General features: G+C 43.9%; 1 protein-coding gene across 5 annotated transcripts in view; it reads left to right on the forward strand.

The window, feature by feature from the left end:
- Window positions 1-24,281, forward strand: part of SIL1 (SIL1 nucleotide exchange factor) — a 252,419-nt gene that overhangs the window by 91,473 nt on the left and 136,665 nt on the right. For all 5 annotated transcript variants that reach the window (XR_013998657.1, XR_013998658.1, XM_081134981.1 and 2 more), the window contains exons 2-3: window positions 10,210-10,320; window positions 19,796-19,931. Coding sequence is in view for 3 of the 5 variants with exons in the window: in XM_081134981.1 (XP_080991107.1) it covers window positions 10,210-10,320; window positions 19,796-19,931 (247 nt within the window). In the remaining 2 variants the exon portion in view is untranslated. The remainder of the gene's footprint in view (window positions 1-10,209; window positions 10,321-19,795; window positions 19,932-24,281) is intronic.

The following is a 24,281-nucleotide window of genomic DNA, read 5'->3' on the forward strand; positions in this document are numbered from 1 at the left end:
GTCATCCCAGGGGTCAAATCAAGTCAGCAGACAAGGGAGCTGGTTCTATATTGATATATTTTTTCTCATATATCCAGCATTTCAGGAAGAAAGACTCCATTGAGCACAGCTTTCCATAATTCTTAGTTGATCATAGAGGTGGCCACACACACTTTTTTCAAAGCAATAATTCATATATGTATGCTTCTGTTCACAGATATTTTATGTACCTGTTTTCATGTATCATCACAATCTATATTTTCACCTATTTTAATGACAACAATATTTTCGATTGTGCTGTTTTAGATAACCCCTTTTTAGATTGTTGATTTTATTCAATGAACAGATATTTTTTGAGTGCCAGGCACAGTGCTGAGAAAGAAAATAACAGCACTGGGTTAGGTGGACAATTGTCCTTGCCTTGTGGAGCTCCCAGTTAGGAGGGTTCTAGTGGTTACAGGCCCGTGAAATGGAACTTTACTGACTAACACAGACTCGGAGAGGATGAAGATGTGCAGTCTCTAGTCCTGGCTCCTATTGCTGCCTTCTTAAAGCAAGCGACGCATTAGCAGGACAGTGGCAATTTTGCTTGTAACTGGGCTTTCAGCAAAGCCCAGGATGAGGAGCCCTGGGACCATGCAGAATCAGCTCTGAAATGGGGCTGCTGCATTAGGGAAGACTGCTGTTTCCTAGGCAATAATACTCTGCTTAATATTTTTAGTGCGTGGTCATGGCAGGACTAAATGTGGTTTCTGATCCCAAATTGGTAATAAATGTAGACATATTTAGAGTCAGAAACAATGCATTTAAAATTCTCTGCTCCTTAATGTCCTACCAAGTGCTGAGCTTAGATTTCTTTGTTTCTTGGATACCTACTCAGACTCCCACCATCTCTCAGAGAAGGCACCCAGATTTTCTCTGGGTGTTAGGTGGGATTGCGAAAGCCGTGAGTTATGGCTCCCTGAGCTGTGTTGAGAGGCGTCTGATTTTTGTGTTTCTGCCCACGTATGTAAATATGTACATTTAAAAATTCATCCACCTTTTAAGTTTTTAAGAATCTGGAATTATAAATAGTCTTGGACTCTCAGGCATGTTAAAAATAAAATATGATGTTTCAGTTGCTGACTAACCTGGAAGACATAGCCAAATGCCAGTGTGGTAGTAGCGAGTTCTCTGCTTGGTGATCCGTATTCATGTTACTGCTGTTTCTGTAAGTAAATGCTGTTTTCTTGAGTTTCCTTAATTAGTTTAAGGAGCACCCAAATTGTTGCCCTTCTCATCATTTCAAAGTCATAATTTGTGTCTCAACTTGCCTATGACAGTATCCATTTTTTCATGGCATATTCCTTAAGAGGGCTTTCTTTTTAAAATTGTATGTGTCAGGATTATAGACTAGTTGAAAATGAGCTTGGATATCATCTTGGTCAACTTTTAGTTCTCTCCTCCCTGCTGAGTTCTTGCCAAACAATTGGGTATATATAAGGGGAGTGCATGGTGCAGGAGCAAGGATGCTTTTGCTTCCTATACAGCTGGGAAGCCTGAATGATGGGAGGTGAAGAGGTCATACCATATAGGGTACCAGTGACCTAGCTGCAATTTGAGTTAAGGGCATTCTTCCTCTTGAATGTCTGTGCCTCTGCTGTGGGCAGGGCTGTGCCAAGGGCATTCAGTAATCAAAATATGTGTGTGCATGTGCATGCGTGTGCATGCGTGTGATGTGCAGAAACTTGGAGAGGTGGGTCTCTCTACATGAGGGCCCTACCCTGGTAGGCTCATTTAAAAATTACTCCCCTGACACAAAATGCGTGCCTTTTTATTCACACTGTTGCAGAACAAATAAAATGAGTCCAGTTTCTGTGGCTGATTTCATAGATCAGTGGAAAGCCTGCATGGTCTGTGGAAAGAGCACGAGTCCTGGGGCCAAACTAGCTTTGAATCCTGACTCTACCACTCTCTGGTTGTGTAATCTCGGGCAAATTATGTAACTTCTCTGAATTTCAGTTTCCTTATGGGCAACATGAACAGCATATTAGAACCCCATCAGAGGATTGTTGGGAGGAGCAATGAGTTTAGAACTTTGCTTGGAACATAGATAGTGCTCTGTAAATGTTGATTATAGCCCAGCTGGTGTTGCTCAGTGGCTGAGTGTTGACCCATGCAACAAGAAGTCACCGGTTCCATTCCTGGTCAGGGCACATGCAGGAGGCAGCTGATTGATGTTGATGTTTCTCTCTCATCGATGTTTCTCTCTCCCTCTCCCTGCCTCTCTCTAAAGTCAATAAAAAACATATTTTAAAAAAATGTGGACTACAATTGTTATATGACAGAATTTATTTTCCTTGGGCTGCCCATACACTGCGTTTGAATACTAGGGGATTAGGTGTCACGGTTATGTTTCTCCATCCCTCACTCCAACTGTTAAAATTATGATTAGTACAGCTCTACAAAGTGTAAGGACTAAAGCTTCTGAGAAGTCTGAGGCACGGCTGAAAGCTCAGAGAAGGTGGAGTTTTGTCTGATGGGAGTTCGTTCTTGTAGAGTTTGCTTCCCTGCCCCCTCCCTCTGCTGGTGTGACTGTACCCACCACTGTCCCAAGGATGTGTGTGTTGAGGGGTAGCTCTATATCATCATAGCAACCTATTGTATGGCATTAGAGAATCCCTCTGTAGGACCACTGGGGCCTGTTTTTTTCTGTTATTATTAAGACTAGTGAAAATGTTGGGAGGAAAAATGGATTTAGAGAAATGGCTCCAAATCGCCAAACTTCAGTGGATTCACTCAACATTTCAAAGTGTGCCCCTGTTTCTTCACACGTGTACCCTCTTTTGAAGGTCCCTTGGCAGCCTCATTGCCGAATGTAGTAGATTTTCTCATCCTCATTCTGACTAATCTCTTCATATTGTTGCCTATAACTTGATTTTCTCGGGATTCTTTCCTCTCTTGACCTATGTAATTCTTCACTATTCTTGTTGTTCCTTGTCTGGTTCCCTTCTCTTTCTTTTCCTAACCTCTAGCCCTGATTTGAAGACTTTTCTTGGCCCACTGTTTTTCTCTCTAAGGTTTCTCCCTGAGACAGGCATTTTAATCCTGTTGCCTCAGTTATTACCTCTGTACTGATGGCACCAAAATTATTTTCCTGCACTAACCCCCAATACCTTTTGTCTTGAACACGTATGAAGTTGCCAGGGCCCTCTTGGATCCACTGACAAGCTCCTAAAGGCATTGAACTCTTGTCATTCTATATGTAGATAGATTTTGAGTGCTTGCTGTGTCTCCTGGATCTTTAGAAGTCCTAATGAAGAATGAGTTTTAAGCTTCATTCCAGCATTCAGATTCTCTGAAGGCTATGACTGAGTAGGATAGGTCTGGAGAGGGCCAGGCTGGGCTCCCTTTTATTCAATCACTCTGCTTGTCACTTGATTTCTTTTAGATGGAGCCACTATCTTTTGTCTCTGAGATTGCAGTTTTTGCTAATATGCTTAGCATATTGAAGATCTGTTCTTGAAGATCTGTTCTCTTCCCTACTGGGGTAAGGATAAGATTGGTTATATCCCCTACCTTTTGGAGTACAGAGTACTGAGAAGGGATCAGGAATGCCACATTCCTATTTCATTCCATTTCATGTTGTCTTTCTAGGGCTCCAGTTGCAGCTGAGCCTGTGGAACCCTTTTTAGTTCCATGTGCTCTCTGGCAGGGCCAGCACTTGTTCCTGTGTTGCCACTGGAAAGGCCTCTCTTGGGCTCTCCCTTGCAGGCTGGATTTTGGCTTTGTAGCTCTCTGGTCAGGCTTGGGTTAGTTGTGAACCTTCTGTCCTCCAACAGCCTCCTCTAATTACTTTCCTTCTTAGGTACCTTGGATTTTATTGAGAGCAGCCCTCATTTGCTTGGCCTGAGGCATGATTATTAATATTTGGGGTCGATACTGTTCCCATTACGTAAATGGTCAGTGGCTTAAGGATGGTCCATGTCCAGCCTTCCAACCAGGTAGGGGCTGGGCAGGTTAGAAGCCACATTTCTTTTGCTTCAAAGGCTCTTTTTGTTTAATTGCTGTCTGCCTCCTGACTTTTTGTTTAGTTCATATCTTAGGGGGGGAAAAGCCTGTTTATCTGACTACTCTAAATTTATTTCTCTTGTCCTTCAAATTATTCTTTAAAAATCCATTTCTTTTCTTAAGCCTTTGTACATTGTTCTTTCTTGTCAGGGCTGTCCTTTCAGTGTCCTCTTTGCATTGTCTTTTCAGCTTCATATTTGTCTGCTCAAATTAGGCAGTGAGCTTCTGTTTGTGTAGAGGTGAATGACTATGTGTGTATGTGTATGAGTTTGTGTGGCCCATAAATAGTAATGAATGTGTGTCTGTGGGAAGAGCTCATCCCTAACCTTCAGTTTGTAAAGCAGAAGACTGTTTTACAGTTGTTCCTGCAGCTGGCATTACTACATGATTGTGGCCTGGATCTCTGGACACTAGTATGCTTGAAAAACACTAAGTGGTCTGGGTCTGCCTTGGGGCTCAGCAGAAAACTGGCTTGGGTCTCTGTTTTTTGGGTGTGTGTGTGTGTGTGTGTGTGTGTGTGTGTGTGTGTGTGTGAAGTCTTTCTCTAACATTTGTTTCCTTTACCTCCTGGGAGTAGACACTGAACAAAAAGTTTTGGTCCTAAACTTTGAGGTGTGGGGTCAGCTAGAGGGTGTGTAGATTTTGCAGGAGGCCGGAACTCTGGAGAGTGGTTCCAGGGTGCCTGGCTGGGCCCCGACTACCTTTGGCTCCAAGGGAAAGTCATCATCATTGCTCTAATGAGGCATGATAACTAGGTGCCAGGTACTGTACCAAGCTCTTCCCATGCATTGCTTTATTTAATCCTCCCTAACACTCTTTGAATTAAGAGCTCTTATATACCTATTTTACAGATGAAAAAACCGAGGCCTAGTGAAGTAGGGTCTAAGATCACATAGTTAGGACTTGGCAGAGCCAAGAATGGGCCTTAGGTCTCTCTGACTTTAAATTCACGACTACACTTTCTACTCAATGTTTTTATCTCTTTGCTTCAGTTACCTCCTTATAAGATAAAGTTAGGAATTCTTGCTCTTTTACTTTTCCCAAAATAATTGGGGAAACAAATACATGGACACACACTGTAGGTTAAGAACATGAGCATTTTATAAGATGGAGTTCCAAGTGCTCCTAGGCAGGCTCCTGAGGTGGTTCTGCCTGCTGAGGATACTTGTGACCTTTTCCTGTTCTCCCTGTGCTCGGGCCCTGAGACTGGAGAGCAGCCACTGTTCATGGGGCCTGCCAGCAGTCACAGTCTTCTTTCCTTTGTTGGCTTCCTATATCCTTTCCTGCCTTGAGAGAAGACAAAAGTTATGGGAAGATGTCTTATTTACATAGGGCCCAGTTCCCTCCCCCAGTCCTGTCTGAATTGAGTGGAGGACATGAGGTGCCAAGGGAGGGAGGTAAGTGCTAGCCAGCCCATAGGCCACCTCTCACCTGCGCCCCGTCATCTGCTCCTCCTGCAGTAAACTGGCAATACAGATTGCTGAGAATATCCAGTCTCAATTTAAGTAGAGGTACAGCCTACAAATGGCCGGTTTTGACAGGAAAATGGCCATCTCAAGTACCTTATTATCTGCTTTGTCCCAAAGCCCAAGGATATTTAAGGAAAGAGTTACTGGTGGAACGATGAAATATATTCCCCTTTCTTGGATTGAATGATACTGTTTTAAGTCGGGAGAAGGATGTAAATGTAAAGGTGTAGGTCTGTCCTCCATTGAGATCCAAGGATGAAGTCAAGGGCAAAGAAGGTTTTGTTCTGCTGGGTGTGCAGAGGCAGGTGATCAGGAGAATCCAGGATTAGTAGGTGGTGAGTGGTTTGGGGAGGGCACTAACCTTAAGCCAAGTGTGTCAACCTGTGCCTCAGTGCGATACCATGACTTTGGCTTTATTTTTGTCAGGGTCTAAGGTTTTCTTTTGCTGCTGCTGCCTAGATCTCTGCTTAAGGTGGTAGGCCATCCTGGCAGAACATAACCCGTGTGCCACTTCCCCTTTCCCTCTTGCCCCCTGTTCCCTAGATTCAGCATAAAGCCCAGGGAAAACAATGCCTGCTTGCTCCCCACCTGCCATGTCCTGAATTAGGAGGAGACCAGGTGACATGGCTGCAGGCCAGGTCTTAAGAGAACAGAGGACACTATTACTCATGCCTGCTTCCTGCAGAGTTTGCTCTTGCCCTCCTGGTTCCCCTGCAAAGCTTGGGAAACAAGTTTCACACTTTTCTCCCAGCCTCACTTCTCCCAGGTCTCTCCCCATGCACCTCCCCACCCTCCATGTTCTCTCTCCCTGTTTCATGGAAAAAATATATGCAGATAATGCATTCATTGGTCAGGTGGAGATGAAGGATCCATTTGCGAATGATCTCTCATTCTTAGTATTGGCAGAAAATGTGTGTGGGGGAGATGGATGTGCTGAGAGCCCTGTAGGAGCTGCCATTCCTCTCTTTCTCCACTTCCCTTCCTACTCCAGGAGTGGGGAAGCTGCTGTTGGTACTTCAGTTGCCCCGGTCTCTTCTTCCTCCTTCCCTTCTGGGCCTCCTGCTCCTGTTCATTTGTCTTCTTTGCCCTTGACTTCTTTAATCTCATTTATCTCTTCCTCCTCCTCTTTTTCCTCAGCACCAGTTTCAGTGTTTATCCCCGACTGTGAGGAGGGAGCATCTAACTGTTTGTACATGCATATATAAATGAAAAATTTCATGTAGGGGGCGGGAAACCTGTGGCTTTTGGGATCTTTGTTCTTTCATATATGTTGTCCTCATAATGCTGTGATTCACTGCTTCCACTTTTTATTCCCTTTTCCCCCATAGCCAAGGCCGCAGGGTAAGAAAGTTTTCTTGGAACCTGTTTCCCTTTCCAGCCTCTGACTCCTGATGTGGCAGCCTCTGCCCCTTCATCTTCATCCAGCCTGGCTCCCCACCCCCCTCACACCCAGGCATGGCCAGGCACCTGTCTAGAACCAAGTGCCATGCTGTGAATTCACTCCCTGTCTTTCAGTGTGATTGGTGCCCCAGGGAGCCAGGTTGCTGAGGGAAGCTCATGTGGCACTCAGCCGATCCATTTTGTCGACAAAAAAAGAGAGGAGAAGCTGGCAGAAAGCAAAGGCTTTTGCTGCTGGGTGAGTGTAGCAGCTATTTATAGCACCCAAGCCTTTGCTTTTCCATTTGGCTGTGCTTTTTTAGCACAGTGCCCGTCCAGCAGGGCTGTTTTCTTTCATGGCTCCAGATGTCCTTAGGGAAAGTTTCTGTCTGCCTCTGAGAAGAGGTGGGTTGGGCAAGGGGGTAATAACATCTGAGAGTGAGTGCAAGCAGGGCTTTTGGTCCCACTCCAATCATGTCACAGGACCAATTTCTTGAGGTGGAACATGGAAGAGAGTGGTAGGAACAGGAAAAGAAAAGGTAAACACCATACTCCTAAGAAATGTTCCCCCATAATTAATTCAGTTAAGCCTCTATTGAGTAAATTGCCTAATGAAGTGTATTGGGTCTGAGTGATTAGCACACAAACCTTTTATAAGGGTCTGGGCTAATACTGACATGTACTGAATTTTTCTAAGGCTTTTTTGGTCTTCTTTCGTTTCGTTTTTGTTTCTGCCTTTTTTAGACTATTCGCCCGTTTGGTTTAAGTTCTCTTGACTTCCACTCTAGTTTACTGACCAAATTTTTTTCACCACTTCAAGCAGAAACTCTGTACCCAGTAACTTTCCTGGTAACATGGAATCTACTTTCTATCTCTCTGAATTTGTATATTCTAGATATTTCATTTAAGTAGAATTATATAGCATCTGTCATTTTATGTCTAGCTCATTTCACTTGGCATAATGTTTGCAAGGTTCATTCATGTTGAAACATGGTCAGAATTTCATTCTATTTATGGCTGAATACTATTCCATTGCATCTATATACCACATTAAAAAAATACATTCAACCCTGGCTGGTGTTGCTCAGTGGTTAAAGCATCATCCCATGCACCAGAGTGTTGTGGGTTCAATTCCCAGTCAAGGGCATGTACCTGGGTTGCAGGTTCAATCCCCACCCTGGTCAGGTCACATTTGAGAGGCAGCCAATTGATGTTTCTCTCTCACACTGATGATGTTTCTCTCTCTCTCTCTGCCCCCCCCCCCCCCCGCTTCCTCCCTCCCTTACACTCTTTCTAAAATCAATAAGGGGAGGATTAACAACAACAAAAATAGATTCATCTGTTTATGGATACTTGGGTTATTTCCATCTTTTAGCTATTGTGAATAATGCTGCTAACATTCACATAGAAATATCTGTTTGAGTCACTGTTTTCATATCTTTTGGGTGGAATATATACCTACGAGTGGAATTGTTGGATCATATGGTAATTCTACGCTTAGCTTTTTGGGGAACTGCCAAATTGTGTCCCACAACAGCTGCACCATTTTATAGTCCCATCGGCAATGTACAAGGGTTTCAGCTTTTCTACATCCTTGTTAACATTTGTTATTTTCTTTTTGTTGTTGTTGTTGTTTAATTGCAGTGGATTTAAAGTATTATCTCATTGTGGCTTTGATTTGCATTTCCTCAGTGATTAATGGTGTTGATAATCTTTTCATATCCCTATTGGCATGTATGTATCTTTTTGGAGAAAGTTCTTTGCCTATTTTTAATTTGGGTTGCTTATCTTTTTGTTATTGAACTGTTTATATATTCTGGGTACTAAACTTTTATCAGATATGTGATTTGCTAATATTTTCTCCTATTACATGGGTTGTCTTTTCATTCTTTTGATATTGTCCTTTGACACACAAAAGTTTTTTAATGTTGATGGAATTTAATTTATTTTTTCTTTTATCGCCTGTGCTTTTGGTGTCATATTTAAGAAACTGTTGCCAAATAGAAGGTTATTAAGATTTTCTCTGTTTTCTTCTAAGAGTTTTAGCTCTTAAATTTAGGTCTTTGATCCATTTTGAGTTACTTTTTTTTCTTAAAGATTTTTTGTTGATTTTTAGAGAGAGAGAGAAAATTCAATGTGAGAGTGGAACATCACTTGGCTGTCTTTTGCATGCACCCCACCAGGGACTGAGCCTGGGATCGAGCCTGCAACCCAGGCATGTGCACTGACTGGGAATGGAACCAGCAACCTTTTGGTACATGGGATGGTGCCCATCCAACTGAGCCACACCAGCCAGTGCTGTCCACTTCATTCTTTTGTATGTGGATATCCAATTGTCCCAGGATAGTTTGTTGAAGACTCTGTCCTTTCTCTATTGAATGTTCTTGGCACCCTTGTTGAAAATAATTGACCATGTATGCGATTATTTCTGGGCTTCAAATTGTATTTCATTGGTTTATATGTCTGTGCTAATGCCAGTGCCATACTGTTTTCATTACTATAGTTTTGTAGTAAGTTTTGAAATCAGGAAGTGTGAACCCTCTAACTTTGTTTTTTAAAGATTTTTTTGGCTCCTCTGAGTCCCTTGAAATTTTATATATATTTTAGGATAGTTTTTTCATTTCTGTAAAAAAAAAAAAAAAAAAAATCAATTGGACTTTTGATTGGGATTGAATTGAATCTGCATATTGCTTTGGTAGTACTGTCATCTTAGCAATATTAACTCTCCAATCCTTGAGTATGAGATATCTTTTCATCTTTATGTCATTTAAATTTTAACAGCTACTAGGGTCTGCACTTTGATTTGTCTGGCAGTTTGAAAAGTGATGTGAAAGGCTTTGTAGCTTGAGAATATTGAACTTTGCTGGTTTAGGAAATGCTGATGGCATCTGTCTTCAGGTATAACTGCAGATATGGTTTAGAAGTGAATGGTTATAAAGGCTTATACAGATTTGGAACCCATGTCTGTCCACACACAAATCAATGGGTTAGTTTCCTTTTCTCTTTACCATAGCCAATACCACCCAGTACAACCTGATAACAAATTTATAATGAGGAAGGAAGGGACCAGGGCTCATGCAGGAGTTCTGGTGGCTCATGCAACAAAATGGTGTCTCCCCTTGGGTGGCTGGACTCCTTATGGGAGATGGAGGCTTCATTCACATTGATCTAGTCCTGTGGTAGAAGACCTATAATACCTCTGTGTGGGAAATGTCTGACATTCATTGAACAAATGACATCATGGGAATCACAATGCTGGGGGATCAGGTACCAGGGAATTAGGCACCAGCTTCCTGTTGACTGACCTTCTGTTTTCTGTGTTTACATTCATCAGGTCTCTATGCCTCTCCGGGGCCTGCCCCTATCTAGGATGGCTCCTCTGGGCATGTTGCTTGGCTTGCTGATGGCCTCCTGCTTCACTTTCTGCTTCAGTCATCAGAACCCAGTAAGTATCTTATCACAAGAGGGATCCCTATTGGGTCCAAAAAAGCGTTAATGTCACCAGGACTGCTGTGGGAGTGGGGTGAGCTTTCATTTTTCTTACGGGAATGTGGCCAGTGTTGGGTCATGGAGTCTGTGTATTTCTTGCCCTCTATCCCTGAACCCTCTGGCCTGTGTTTATTTTTTATTTTTAAAAATTTATCTTTATTGTTGAAAGTATTACAGATGTCCCCCTTTCTCCCCCATTGATCCCCTGCACCCTGCATCCACCCCACTCCCAGGCCTGCCTTATAACAATGTCTGTGTCCATGGGTTATGCTTATAGACAGATAAGTTCTTTGATTAATCTCTCCCCACCTACTCCCCTACCGCCCCACCTTCCCTCTGAGATCCCTCAGTCTGTTCCATGCTTCTGTGTCTCTGGATCTATTTTGTTCATCAGTTGATTTTATTACATCCCACATATGAGTGAGATCATGTGGTACTGTACTTATCTTTCTCTGACTGGCTTATTTTGCTAAGCATAATACTCTCCAGTTCTCTCCATGTTGTCCCAAAGGATAAGTGATCCTTCTTTTTTATAGCTGCATAGTATCCCATGGTGTAAATGTACCACAGCTTCTTTATCCACTCATCTACTGATGTGCACTTGAGAAGAATGTATGTTCTGCAGCTTTGGGGTGGAATGTTCTGTAAATGTCAATTAAATCCATCTGATCTAGTATGTCATTTAGGGTCGCTGTTTCCTGGTTGATTTTTCGTCTGGAAGACCTATCCAGTGAAATCAGTGGGGTGTTAAAGTCCCCTTGTATGACTGTCTTGCTGTCGATCTCTCCCTTAAAGTCCTGTAGACGTTTTTTTTAAATAAATTTAGTTTCTCCTGTATTGGGTGCATATATGTTTATCAGGGTTATATCCTTTAAAAAAAAAAATCTTTATTGGTTTCAGAGAGAGGAAGGGAGAGGGAGAGAGAGAGTTGAAACGTCAATGATGAGAGAGTCATCATTGATCGCCTGCCTCCTGCATGGCCCTGCCTGGGGATCGAGCCCGCAACCTGGGCATATGCCCTGACTGGGAATTGAACCTCGATCTCCTGGATCCTAGGTCAGTGCTAAACCCCTGAGCCACACCTGGCCAGGCGGGGTTATATCCTATTGTTGGATCGATCCCTTTAGTATTATGTAGTGACCTTTCTTGTCTCTCGTTATGGTCTTCATTTTGAAGTCTGTTTTGTCCGGTATGAGTATTTCTACCCCAGCTTTTTTTTTTTCATTTCCATTTGCATGGAAAATTTTTTTCCATCCCTTCACTCTCATCCTGTGTGAGTCTTTTGTTTTGAGTTAGGTCTCTTGTAGACAGCATATATTTGGGTCATGTGTTCTTATCCATTCAGCCACCCTAAGTCTTTTTATTGGCGTATTTAACCCATTTACATTTAGGGTCCTTATTGATAGATACTTATCTATTGCCATTTTAATTCTTTATGCCTATGTTTCTCTTTCTCTCTATTTCTACTTCTAATTACAGCAGTTCCTTTAACATTTCCTGCAATACTGGTTTGGTGATGATAAACTCCTTTAGCCTTTTTTTGTCTTGGAAGTTCTTTATTTCAGCATCTATCTTGAATGATAGTCTTGCTGGATAGAGTAGTCTTGGTTTCAGATCCTTGTTTTGCATTACCTTGAATACTTCATGCCATTCCCTTCTGGCCTGTAGAGTTTCTGATGAGAAGTCCACTGACAACCTTATGGGAGCTTCTTTGCAGGTGACAGATTGCTTTTCTCTAGCTGCCTTTAATATTCTCTCTTTGTCTTGAATTCTTGGCATTTTAATTATGATGTGTCTGGGTGTGGGCCTCTTTGGATTCTTCTTGCTTGGGACTCTCTGTGCCTCCTGAACTTGTGTGACTTTTTCTGTCACTAGGTTAGGGAAGTTTTCTGCCATTATTTCTTCAAACAGGTTCTCTATCCCTTGCTTACTTTTGACCTCTTCTGGCATTCCTATAATGCGAATACTGTTACTTTACATGTTGTCCCGCAGCTCCCTTAAACTGTCTTGTTTTTTAATTGTTTTTTCTTTTTGGTTCTCTTACTGAGTGATTTTTTTCTACCCTGTCTTCTAATTCACTGATCCAATCCTCAGATTCCTCTAATCTGTTGTTTATTCCTTCCAATGTATTCTTTATTTCTGCTGTGTCATTCTTAATTTTCTTCGTAGTTTCTGTATCTTTCTTCATGTTCTTGAGCATCCTTATAGTCAGTATTCTGAACTCTATGTCTGATAGATTGCTTATGTCCATTTCATTTAGCTTTTTTCCTGGAGACTTCTCTTGTTTTTTCATTTGGGGCTTGTTTTTTTGTCTCCCCATTTTGGCTGCCTGTTTGTGTTTGTTTCTGTGTATTAGGTTGATCTGCTAGGACTCTCAGTCTTTTTGGAGGGTTTCTGGTGTAGGCCAACAGCAGAGGCAGTTTGTGACTGACCCTGAGTACCCTGTTTGGAGCTATCAACAACCCTTGGCTTGAGGTCTCCTCTCTTGGGGACAGGGCCAAGATGCACATCAAAGTCTGCTTGTCCAGAAGCAGGTCAGGCAAAGACTCAGAGCACTCTGAGGTCTGCCTCTGCCTGCAGGTTGATTAATCTGATTCTGTTAATGAGGCTCAGGCTGTAGAAACTCCACAGGGTGGGGCGAGAGGCTTTCCAGCAGGAGGGGGCAACTGCCCCCCCCCCCCCCACGAAAAAGCAGCAAATTATCTGCCTGAGAAAGATGTCCTCTGTAGCATGGGGGAATAACTCAGCACAGGAATCAAGACGGGTGCCTTCTGGTCTCAATCTCTAGAGCCCACAACCCTAGGTTCTCCTCACACAGCTCCAGTCCACTCTGCCCTCCCTCTGCTGGAGCCCAGGGTGAGTGGCTACACACGGAACTTTGTGTGTGGGCTCTTTAGGAGGATCCCTGCATTTCCAGCTGTCTCTCCCTGGCAGACAGAAACCCTGCTGCTTTTCACAGCTGGGTGTTATGTGGGCACCTTTCTCAGTTCTGGTGCTCTTGGCTGGGGTTTAGGCCTCAGAGTCCTCAGTGGGAACCCCTCACAGCTGAGATAGCCCTCCGGACCTTCAGCTGCTGCCTATGGGAGCCCAGCCAGCCCTGTCTCGCCTCCGCACTTCCTGCCAGTTTCTATGCCGTTTCCACTTTTCCTGCTTGGTTGTGAGGGTGCTCCCTAGCTTGTCTTCAGTTGCAGTTGATTATTCAGGATGGTTTTGTCTATTTTAGTTGTAATTCCAGTTTGGTCCTGGGAGAGGGTCAGTGTAGCTTCCACTCAGTCAGCTGCCATCTTTAATCTCTCTGTGGCCTCTGTATAAAGCTCATGGTATAGTTTTTCTTTAGGGAATGTATGATGATAATGATGATAATAATTTTAATAATACGCTTATCATGCACTAGGCATTGTTATTAAGTGCTTTATGTCTTTTCTCATTTAATTCCCCCAATAACACTATGAAGTAGACAACTACAATTATTATCCTCATTTTGAGAAGGAGAAGAATAAGGCTAAGAGACTTTAAGTAACTTGGCCAAAATCATACAGCCAGTTTGCGGCAGAGCTGGGAAGGTCAGGATTCTCCCCAGGAGCTGGCTGATTGTGTGGTGAGCACCAAGTAAGAATGTTTCTTCCTTTACTCCTCTCTTCTTTGTACTTTCTCAACCTGTCTGTACTTCTGTATTTTCTTTCCCTCTGTTCCTGTTATTTCCAGGCCTGTCTTTGAGGTCTAACCTAGACCTCATTGCTTAGGGTTTCTGTCATTGTCATAGGCAGGAGCAAAATCCCCAAGAAGATCCTGAGCTTGACCTGACTGCTGGTCCCGCTTTCCTTGGCCTGCCTCAGCAACAGCCTTGCCTTGACCAGCTTCCAATGCCCTCTCTTTTCCCTCCCTTGGGAAGCCTTGACTGGGAGTTCTGACAGCTTCAACCTCCCCTGGCCACCTTCCCCAACCTTGGTGGCTCCTTCTAAATGTTAGGTTAAGTGCTGGAGGCTTTGGAGCAGGAGGGCCTTGAAGTGCAAATGATAATTGTGATGAATTTAATAACAATCCTGCTCAGCTGAGGTTCATCTCTGGCTCAGGGCAAGCTTCCACTTTCTCTCCGAAGTCATTTGTTTTCTCTCTGCATTTGACCCCACTTTGTGAAGCAGGAGACACCATACAGTTAGGAATCTTGAATCCTTTCGAACTTTTAATGTCCTCTGACTAATCTTGTTGATACTGTTTTTTTGGCCTCTTCTTCAAGAACAATGGGGGTGGGACTGGCTGCAGAATGAGGGTTGGGGCTGACCCAGAATAGCACCCAAGTGTCTCAGGAGATTAGGGCTGTCCCCCTGATCTTTATCTTTAGCTAAATGAGCTTTAGCAGATGCACAATTAACAAAAGCATGCTGATGAATTTACTTAAGGACTGTGTGTTAGTAAGTCCCTTTTGTATAATAGTCTAACCAAATAGATGAGTTTTCAGAGCCATAATTATTCTGGCCCATTTATATTAGTTCTATTGAGTCTAGTCTCAGAAAAATGTTAATACTGACTTTCATCAACAGAAGCTGCTTTTATCCTTATGTCTGTTCCTAAGCTATATACATTTGTCATAATCTTTCATCATGTGCTAAGCACAAGTAGGAGTTGAAGCATCTTTTCTCTCATACCATAAAAATTGCTGCCCTGATGACATTTAAAATCCAAATTATGTAGCCAGCCACCTTTACAACAGTAAAAATGGCCGGTGGGGGAGGTGGGGATGGTCGTGATCCTTTCTTCGGAGCCTGGAGTTTAAGGAAGTGCTCCTGGAGATCTGGAATTGTCTTCCCAGACGGCATTTGTGAAGGTTAATGGCCACCCAAGGAAGGTTGTGTATCAGGGAATGATCTGGAGCCAGCCTCCCTTTCTGGCTCTTGCTGTGGCACCTCCTTGGAGTCCCCCATCTTAGGTCCGTGTGGATGCTGAAGTGATATGGTTGTGTGGTATACTGGCCGTCAAAAAGGTGGTGAGGAACGAGGGAGGTGGTAGAACCCAGGGGAAGGAACCACAGACCTTGGTAACATCCTTGTGCCACTTACTTTGGCATTTTGACCATTTCTAAGCTTTGTTTCCTTATCTATAAAACAGGACTGGTACCTCCCTCTCAGATTTTAGTGTAGATCAAATGTGATTATATATATAAAGCACCTGGGACTGGCACAGTAAGGCCAGTGGATGGTCAGTAAGTGTCAACTGTTATTTTTACTGAAGGGGTGGCTGCTTCTAGGCTTTAATTTAGGGCTCTGTCAGACATACTCCTCTCCCAAAATGTTGCCCTGGCAGTCTGTCTCTGTCACAGCGTCTATCAGCCTACCGTTAGAGATTCATTCATTCTCTTGGATCTTGAAGTCTTTGATATTTAAGAATCTCTTATTCAGATACAAGTGCAAGGAAGTGTGATATGGTAAGCTGTTGTCAGCTTACACCTTAGCTGGGATTTCTTGCAGTCAGCTGAGAGAAAATTGGTATTTGGAGTGATGGTGTTAGGGAGAAGAGAGGTCTGAGGATTCAGCATGGAAGGGAGCCCTGAGCAGCCAGCGGAGAGGGCACCAAAGCGTGGGGTTTACTTCAGAGCTGACCAAGGGCTGTCTGGCTTCTTTGAACTCTTGGTCTTTCTCTCCTGTTCAGGACATTGCCCATGCAGAGAGAGGCTAGTCTTGCTTGTTCTTTCTTTGGGACTGTGGTTTCTTACCTGGTCCATGAAAGCCGTCCCTTGGGAAGGGGGCTATGCTGATAGGTGTGCTAAGGTAATCTCATTGCCCTCTCTTCATTTTCTCACTATCCAGGGCACAACCATTAGGACACATGACTAAGAAAAAAATTACAAAGCCTTAGCCGATTTGGCTCAGTGGTTAAAGTGTCGGCCGGTGGACTGATGGGCCCCAGATTTGATTCTGGCCGGGGCACGTACCTTGGTTGCAGGCTCAATCCCCGGCCCTGGCCCCAGTCGGGGTGTGTGTGGGAGGAAACCAATTAATGTGCCTCTCTCACATTGATGTCCCCCGCCCTCCACCCCTTTCCTCTCTCTCTAAAGCAATGGAAAAGGTATCCTTGGGTGAGGATTAAAAAATATATATATTAAAAAAAGAGAGGAAACACAGAAGTGAGTCAGAAATCATGCATGGGCTTTAGAGCTAGTCAGGCCTAGACTTAAATCTCTGCTCTGCTTTTCCCAGCAGTGTGATTTTGCACAGGCCCTATATCCATACTCATCTGTAAAATGGGTATAAAAGTATGTGCTTCAAAGATGAAACTTGGATGTGTTATGAGGCACAGAAGGCACTTTAGCCCAGTGCTGGGCATATGGCAAGGGCTTGCTATTATCCTTACAACTTCATCCCTGTGATGTTGCTTTTCCTTGAAACCTTTTAAGGAATTCCTTTTTTGAACTGACTGTGTAACTTATGTTATATTTATATACTGAACCTCCGTCAGTGCTTGCTAGATGTGATTTGTGCAAACAGTCCAAAGTCACTCTGAGCCAGATTTGATCCAGTTTTGTATCACCACCACTAAAAACTGAGGTATGCTGTAAAATAATGACAGAGTGTGTGCGTGTGTGTGTGTCTGTGGCTTAACATCTGGTTCAAAAGTGATAGCAAAAGGAAACTAAAAAATCATTTTGAGCAGTGACAGGGTTGTTGCAGGTGTTTGGCCTTAGGAATAAGGCTTGAAGCGGTGGCTCAGTGTTTCACCCTGCTCCTAATCCTCCTCCTTGAACCTATTCTGATAATCTTATTTAAAAATCTAGAAAAAAAGGCTTTCACAGCCTTTACTCGCCCTGCCTCAATTTTGAAGGGCTTTCTGCAATATTCTCATCATCACCACTCCTCTTGCCTTTTTCTGCTTGCTTCTCTTGATGATGACAATTTGGTTTCTTTGTTTATAGCCACAACTGCCAGGAGTTACCTGGCTAATAAATACACTAAAGCAAGAGTTGTAATTTAAATCTTATAGATGTTTAGTTTGGCCCTGTTAGTGTTCTAAAAATAAGAAAATTTCACATACAAATCTGGTTTTCTGTTTTCAAGTTGAATGCCTTCATGGCAGTGGTGGACCAGCTGAGTAGCAGTTGCATTTTTAGTCAAGGCAGGAGGGCTCCAGTTTTCTCATCCCACTTCTCCCTGTTGCTTCACACCTGGCCCACCACAGTCATTTACATCCATCCCTGCCTGGCCCTGGGAGGCATCTGACCTACATACCTCTGAGGTAAATTTTTATTAATGTTTACCTAGTCCCAGGGCCTAGACTCTAGTGTGTATGGTGCTTCAGGCAGAGGCTGACCAGCATGACTGGGCCCTGGAGTACGTAGGCTCTGGGTACTTAATGGACAAAATGGTCTTTGTTCTGGAATGTGTGGCTAGTACCTGGCTTCCAGAAGACTCAGCTACTTTGGGCTTGCCTCAGTCTAAGGCATCCAAAAGACATACCTGCCTGTGGGAGGGCGGGGGGGGGGGGGCGTTCCTTCCTTCTTTTGTTCTTTGATTACAAGCTAAGCCCTGTGCTAGGCATGGAGAGGTGCATTGGTGAAAGAGACTGACCCAGAGCCTGTCCTCAGAAACTCGGCTGTTGGAAGTTTGATGTCCATGCCGTCATAATGTAGGGTGCTTTCTGCCTGCCTGTCTGTCTGCTCTTTAGTCTCACAAGCACATATTCTCTTCTGTTCCTAGTTTTCTTTTGAGCTCAGATTTGTGCAAACTTCAGGTTGAAGGGGTAGGAGGGGTTTGTGGGACCAGGCCTGATGTGCCTAAATGGTGCCATATTGTGTAGTCTCTGTTGGATATCAGAGCACAGACTCATCTAACCTGGAAACTATGACTGCCTTTACAAGTAATAAGAGTACCAGCCACTGTGTACACAAGGTTAGTGATTTACAAGGTAATATTTCATCTGATGTATGAGCTTGACGTTATTATTTTTACTTCACAAATGTGGAAACTAATGCTTAGAAAGTTAAGTAACTTTCCTGGAGTCACAAGAAACTGGGATTTGGACTTTAGATGATCTGGTGCAGAGCTTGAGTTCTTAACTATTATGCTATAGTCAGTGCCTCATTACTTATGACATTTGAGAGCCTCTTCTTGCCTAAGATAGTTTCCTTACCAGTTCTTAACAAGATCTGAAATCCTGCCGTCTGAATTTCATGCCTTTATTTTTTGTTAAAATGAAAAATCCTTGGAGGGGCTTTACATTGTTATCACCAAACCTTAACACCTTAACCTTTCCTCTGACAGTTAATTGAAGATCAGACCTGAGGGAGCCAGGTAGGTGGGTATGCATATCTGGAGCTGGGGCACTGCTTGAGAGATGCATTATTACCTCCCAATTCAGGGTTAGCATTGTTGGGAACCAAAATGAGATCTATGTAAAGTATAGCACAGGTTTGTGTTCATAGGAGGAATCCATGAAATATACTTACTATTATTAGTGGAAGAATTGGAAGGAAAAATGATCATGGGGGAGGTGGGAAGGCTGAATAACAACCCCGTGTGCTAGTGTAGGTTCCTCCTTGCCCTCCCAAATGTAATTTCCCAGAGCTCTGGAACCCTCTGGTTCCAATTTCCTGAGGCCTTACTGCTTTTATGCATGAACAGGTTTAAAAATGGGACAGGAAGTCTGGGAAGGAGCAAAATGAATAATACTTTGTATTTATCTTGCATCTTTGTCTCCTGAGCTCATAGTGCTCCACTGATACTATCTTATTAATCTTCCAATGCTCTCCATGGGATGGAAGGAAACAGGTTTTAGGAAGAGGTTTCCAACCTGGGCTTCTTCCTCCCTCAGCCCGGCTGGGATTCCAGCTTCCCACTTGTGCCCCTTACACATGGGTTGGAATGTCCCAAGTGATCATTTATACTCCATAGGCATCCTGGGGAATTGCCAGGTCCTTACTGTGCCATGCTAGGCTGGTTAGGAATCATTTGGGCCTCAGCTGCCAGTTTGCCAGCTTTTGTGCATCTGGGGTGCCCATCTGAGGCCTTATCTTCATTCATACGTGTTTTTTCTTTTTATAAATATATATTTAAGTTGTAAGAGTAATAGGTATGAATTTTAAACATCAAACAGTATATAGCAGTATATCAAGTAAAAAGCAAAAGGCTCTTATTGTCTCTTTTTGCCAGCCCCTGTTCCAGTATGTTCCCTTAACTCCCTGGAGATATTATAGAACTTTGTGGACTTTTTCTGTGTGCATGTACAAAAGTGCTGTATACATACAACACATGCCATGTTCATTTAACCATATTGCCTCACTTACATTGCTTCTGAGGCTAACCTCGTGAAAGGTCCAAACATGGCTGGGGAGGGGAAGAGGAGCATAGAGGAGAAAGAGTACCACCCCAGGCCATTTACTTTCTACTTGCCTGGTGTTTAGCTATGGTCTGTCATGCTCTGTGTTGTTTTTTTCTATGAAGGAGTTTGCACTGACCAATCCAGAGAAGAGCACGACGAAAGAAACAGAGAGAAAGGAAACAACAGCAGAGGAGGAGCTGGACCCCGAGATCCTGGAGGTGTTTCACCCGAGCCATGAGTGGCAGGTCCTTCGGCCAGGTACCAAGCCCAGCCTTGTCCCCATGAAACACACTCTAAATTCAAATTGCATATGCCCTTTTTCCCCACAGGGCTTCTTTGAAGGAGCAGCCACTCTTTGGCCCACTGGAGGGAAACTATGTGGTCCATCAGAGTGGTGACTGCTGCTGCAGGGCTCAGGGACCTTCATTTTCCAGCAAAACAAAGATTTTGGCCTTTGAGTGCCCTGGAAGGAAGGCAGGTGGTAGGTCGCCAAGCTTTCTGAGCAAGTGATTGAAAACTTTCTTTCCTTGCACTTCTGAAGCACAGGAGAGGCAGTGACATGTGCCTCGCTCTGCAAATGCTATTTTGAGCTCTTCTGCTCGGCTCAGTGCTGCTGAAATATTGTTCACAGGAGAGTCCTGATCACTAGTGCAGGGCAGGAGTGTTCTTTTGCTAAAAGAACCTGTGCCAAGAAACGGGGGCTGATTCTGGCCTGGTTTTTAAATGGGGCATCCTCAGAAGGAACAACTTTCTAACCCTTTTTTGAGCCCAGGCCCAGGGCTTAAAATAATAATGAAAGCCCTGGCTGGTGTGGCTCAGTTGGTTGGAGCATTGTCCTGTACTCTGAAATGTCACGAGTTTGATTCCCCTTCAGGGCACATACCTAGGTTGCAAGCTTGATCCCTGGCTCCTGTCAGGGCACATACTGGAGGCAGCCAGTCAATTTTTCTCACATTGATGGTTTCCCTTTCTCCTTCTCTCTGCCTTTCCCTCCCTCCCCCTCTAAAAATCAATGATAATGTCCTTAGGTGAAGATTAAAAAATCATAATAACAATAATAATAATGAAAGTAACTAGTAATTGTACCTATCATATTCAGGTACTGGGTTGGGTGCTTCATGTGTATAAGCTTGTTCAATCTTCACATAATGGGACCTGTCATTATCTTTATTTTCCTATTAAAACATTGAGGCTCAGAGAGATTATGTAACTTGACTTATGTTATTCACCTAACTTGTCCTATGTCATTGACCCCAGAGTCTGGACCTACCTTCCTCTCACTTGTCCTTCTAGTCCCAGCTGTCCTTGTCCCACTATAGTGACACTAGGTCCTGTTCTGAGGAGTAGGCTGTTTGCATTCTGTATTGTGGCAAGGTGGATGGCAAGCCTTGGCAGCTGCCACAGTGTAGTTGCATCAGCTCCTTGCTGACATTCATCACCTATCTTTCCTGCCTCCATTGCTGCTATGCTGGCAGGGACAGCAGTTTGCTGTGCCAGCCAGCTTTCTGGTAGTAATATCACTCTTGCTGGGCTTGCATAGAGGTAGTTGCTGCCACAGAAGAGTGGTGAAGCACCAAGGAAGCCAAGTAGGAACTAATGGTGTTAGTAGAGGAAGGTTTTAGGAACAGAGGTACTGCATCTGTCTGCTCTCCCCTAGCTTCCCTGAGAACTGAGCTCCTTGGTTCTTGAAGACTAAAACTAGAGGAGATTTCAGGGGTGGGGAGTAGAAGACCAGAGCCGTATCTACTGGTTTGATGTGGTTAAAATTGCTTGTACCACTTCAAACTGGGCAAGTGCCTGGAGCAGATGGAGATCAATGTCTTGTGACCCCACTCCTTCCCTCTCTGTTTTTGTGGCAGCCTTCAAGGCCCTGGTCTACATTGCAGAGCAAGCCTGAAAGTTCTGACCCAGGGTCTTTGCCCAGCCTTCTGGCCAGTGGTGCTGCTGTTAATGGCTAAACAAAGAGGCTCCTCTGTAGCCTTGGGGAGGGAGAACCAGAGCATATATGACAAGGGCAGGCTGAGGGCTCTGAGTGCCTCCTGAAGAATTAGAGTGGAGCATTGATTTTTATATTTAGCTTGATTCCCCATTGACATTTCCCTCTGTTTTCTAGTTTTCCAAGAGCCCCTTGTAAATTCTTCTGCCCCAAATTCCCTAGATTCTGTCTCGAAGGCTGGTGTGTTGTGGTTGAACACAGACACTTAGGCCCCATGGCCCAGGGGGCAAAGCAACTCTGGTTTCAGTCATGTCTGCCCCATCTTAAGAGTGTTGTTCTGAGCCTGGTGCTGGGAAGTCTGACAAATGGAGGTAGACAAGACTCTCTTAGGCCCTGATATAGGATTGAGGTATTCTGTGTGTATATTGAAAAGGTTTTGCATGTATGTCTGTTGGTAGGGAATTGACCTCTTAGTGGTCTGTGTGGATAGCTGGCACTTGCCTTTAATCAGAGTATATAGTATTTAACTCACCACATTCTAAATGCTGCCTGGGAGTTTCCAACATAGCTGCCTAAAGGTTAAAGGAATGTAGCCAGTCCTGGCAACTTGTTTGATGGGTGGATAAAGGGTGAGGTAGTATAATTTAGTTGTTAAGAGGACTGACTTTAGACAGAAGTTCAAATCCTAGCTTTGCTACTTAGGGGACCTTGGGCAAGTTACCGAATTCTTTTGCCCTTCAGTTTCCCCATTGGTGACGTGGGGGAAATGTCCTGCCCAATCTGCTGCAGAGGCTGTTGTGAGGGTTCTTGACTTGAAGACATCACTCAGTGCAAGGCAGTTCTGATTTCAAATGGTAATTTTTCCATTAGTGCCACCCTTTCAACTTTATTGTGGAATTGGATGCCAGTGAGGGTACATTGTAGTCTTCCTGTTCTTTCTGGCCATAGATGGAGAAGGGAACTTCTGGTGAGAAAGAGACTTCTATGGTCATGAAATGCTCTCCCTCTCTCCTTCCACAGAAGGAGAGGGAACAGAAGGGGTTAGCACAGCATTTCCTGCCAGAGTCAGGGACATGGCACAGGAAGATGGTAGTGTATCTTTTGGGGACTTAAGAAAATGGCAAAGTGGCTAGTTTATGTTGACCCTAGTTCAGTACCTTCTGTCTCCATCAGGTCTCTGAAGGGAGGACCTCAGCTTTGTTGTCTTCAGGACTCCAAGGAGGGGATACTAGGGTATATGGCCAGGGCTCATTTGAAGGCAGATGTACAGTCATGTGTTAGAATACCAGGGGACCAGCCCATGATCTCATGGGTCTTCCCACCAGGCCAGGTGGGAATTGGGCCCCAGCCATTCAGCTCTGGAGCAGCTACAGGTCACTCTCCTGAAGTATGCCTGCCTCTGTTATTACTGTCAGCATCTTCACTGTGAGCCACTTGTTCCTGGAAGTGGTTTTCTTGTCTCTCTTCCTCTTTCTCCTGGTTTATTTCGGGATCTGTCTCACCTTATGGAAGCACAGCAAGCGTTTGAATGTGGATTCAGCATCGTCTGTTCACAAGCAAGCAGAAGAAAGCTGTTTGCTGGCAGGTCCTGTGGGTTCTGGGCAGGGAACTCAGGAATTTGTCCTGGGGCTGAGGCCCCCTACAACCCAGGACTTTATGCCTGTGCACTTGTTATTATGAAAGCTGGTCACAGCCATATATAGTGGGGCTTGTGCTCCCTGGGCATTTTCTGAGATCCTGTTTTGTGCCAGGCACTGTACTGGTAGCTGGAGATACAGATAATAAATCACCTTGACTGAGCATCAACTATGCCAGGCATTCTTTGAGGGCAGGTGCTATAATTACCCTTATTACTATTTTTTTAATATATCTTTATTGATTTCAGAGAGAGGAAAGGGGGGGGAGAGAGAGAGAGAGAGAGAAACATCAATGATGAGAGAGTCATTGATTGGCTGCCTCCTGCACACCCCTGACTGGGGATTGAGCCCACAACCCGGACTGGGAATTAAACTTCGATCTCCTGGATCCTAGGTTGATGCTCAACTGCTGAGCCATGCCTGGCCGGGCACTGCCCTTATTTTTATAGACAAAACTGAATCAGAGAGAACTGACTTAGCCAAATGACCAATAAGTAGTAGAGTCAGAGTCAAACCTAGCTTTGTCTGACCCTAAGCTTGAGCTCCTAGCCACTATGCTATACTGTCTCTTTGGGTAGCAAACGGCATATGACCCCTGTCTTCCAGCAGCTCATAGTCTCACAGAGGATACAGAGACAGAAAAAGGCACCAAAGCATTTTTGGATGTTTTGGTGGAAGTGTCTTGTGCTCAGTAAGGGCACATGGGAGGGCAATGGGGAGGCAAGGGCTTTCTTTCCCTACCCCTGAGATCTCTGTGGAGCAGTGAGTCAACTTTTATGATGTTAAACCTCCAACCCCATCTTTAGTTCTCTATTTGAGCTGTGTGGTCTTGGTCAGGTTAATTAGAATCTTTGAACCTTAGTTTCCTCCTCTGAAAATAGGGATGAAAATATCTACTTCACAAAGATGATGTGAAACTGAAACAAGATTAACATGTGTAAAATGTTTCACACAGGGCTTGGCACAGGAAATATTCAATACATGGCTATAGTTGTCATTTGAAAAAAAATATTTTTGCTGCCTCCCTTTTCTTGG

The sequence above is a fragment of the Miniopterus schreibersii genome, assembly GCF_964146895.1.
Source record: "Miniopterus schreibersii genome assembly, chromosome: 4".
NCBI lineage: Eukaryota > Metazoa > Chordata > Mammalia > Chiroptera > Miniopteridae > Miniopterus > Miniopterus schreibersii.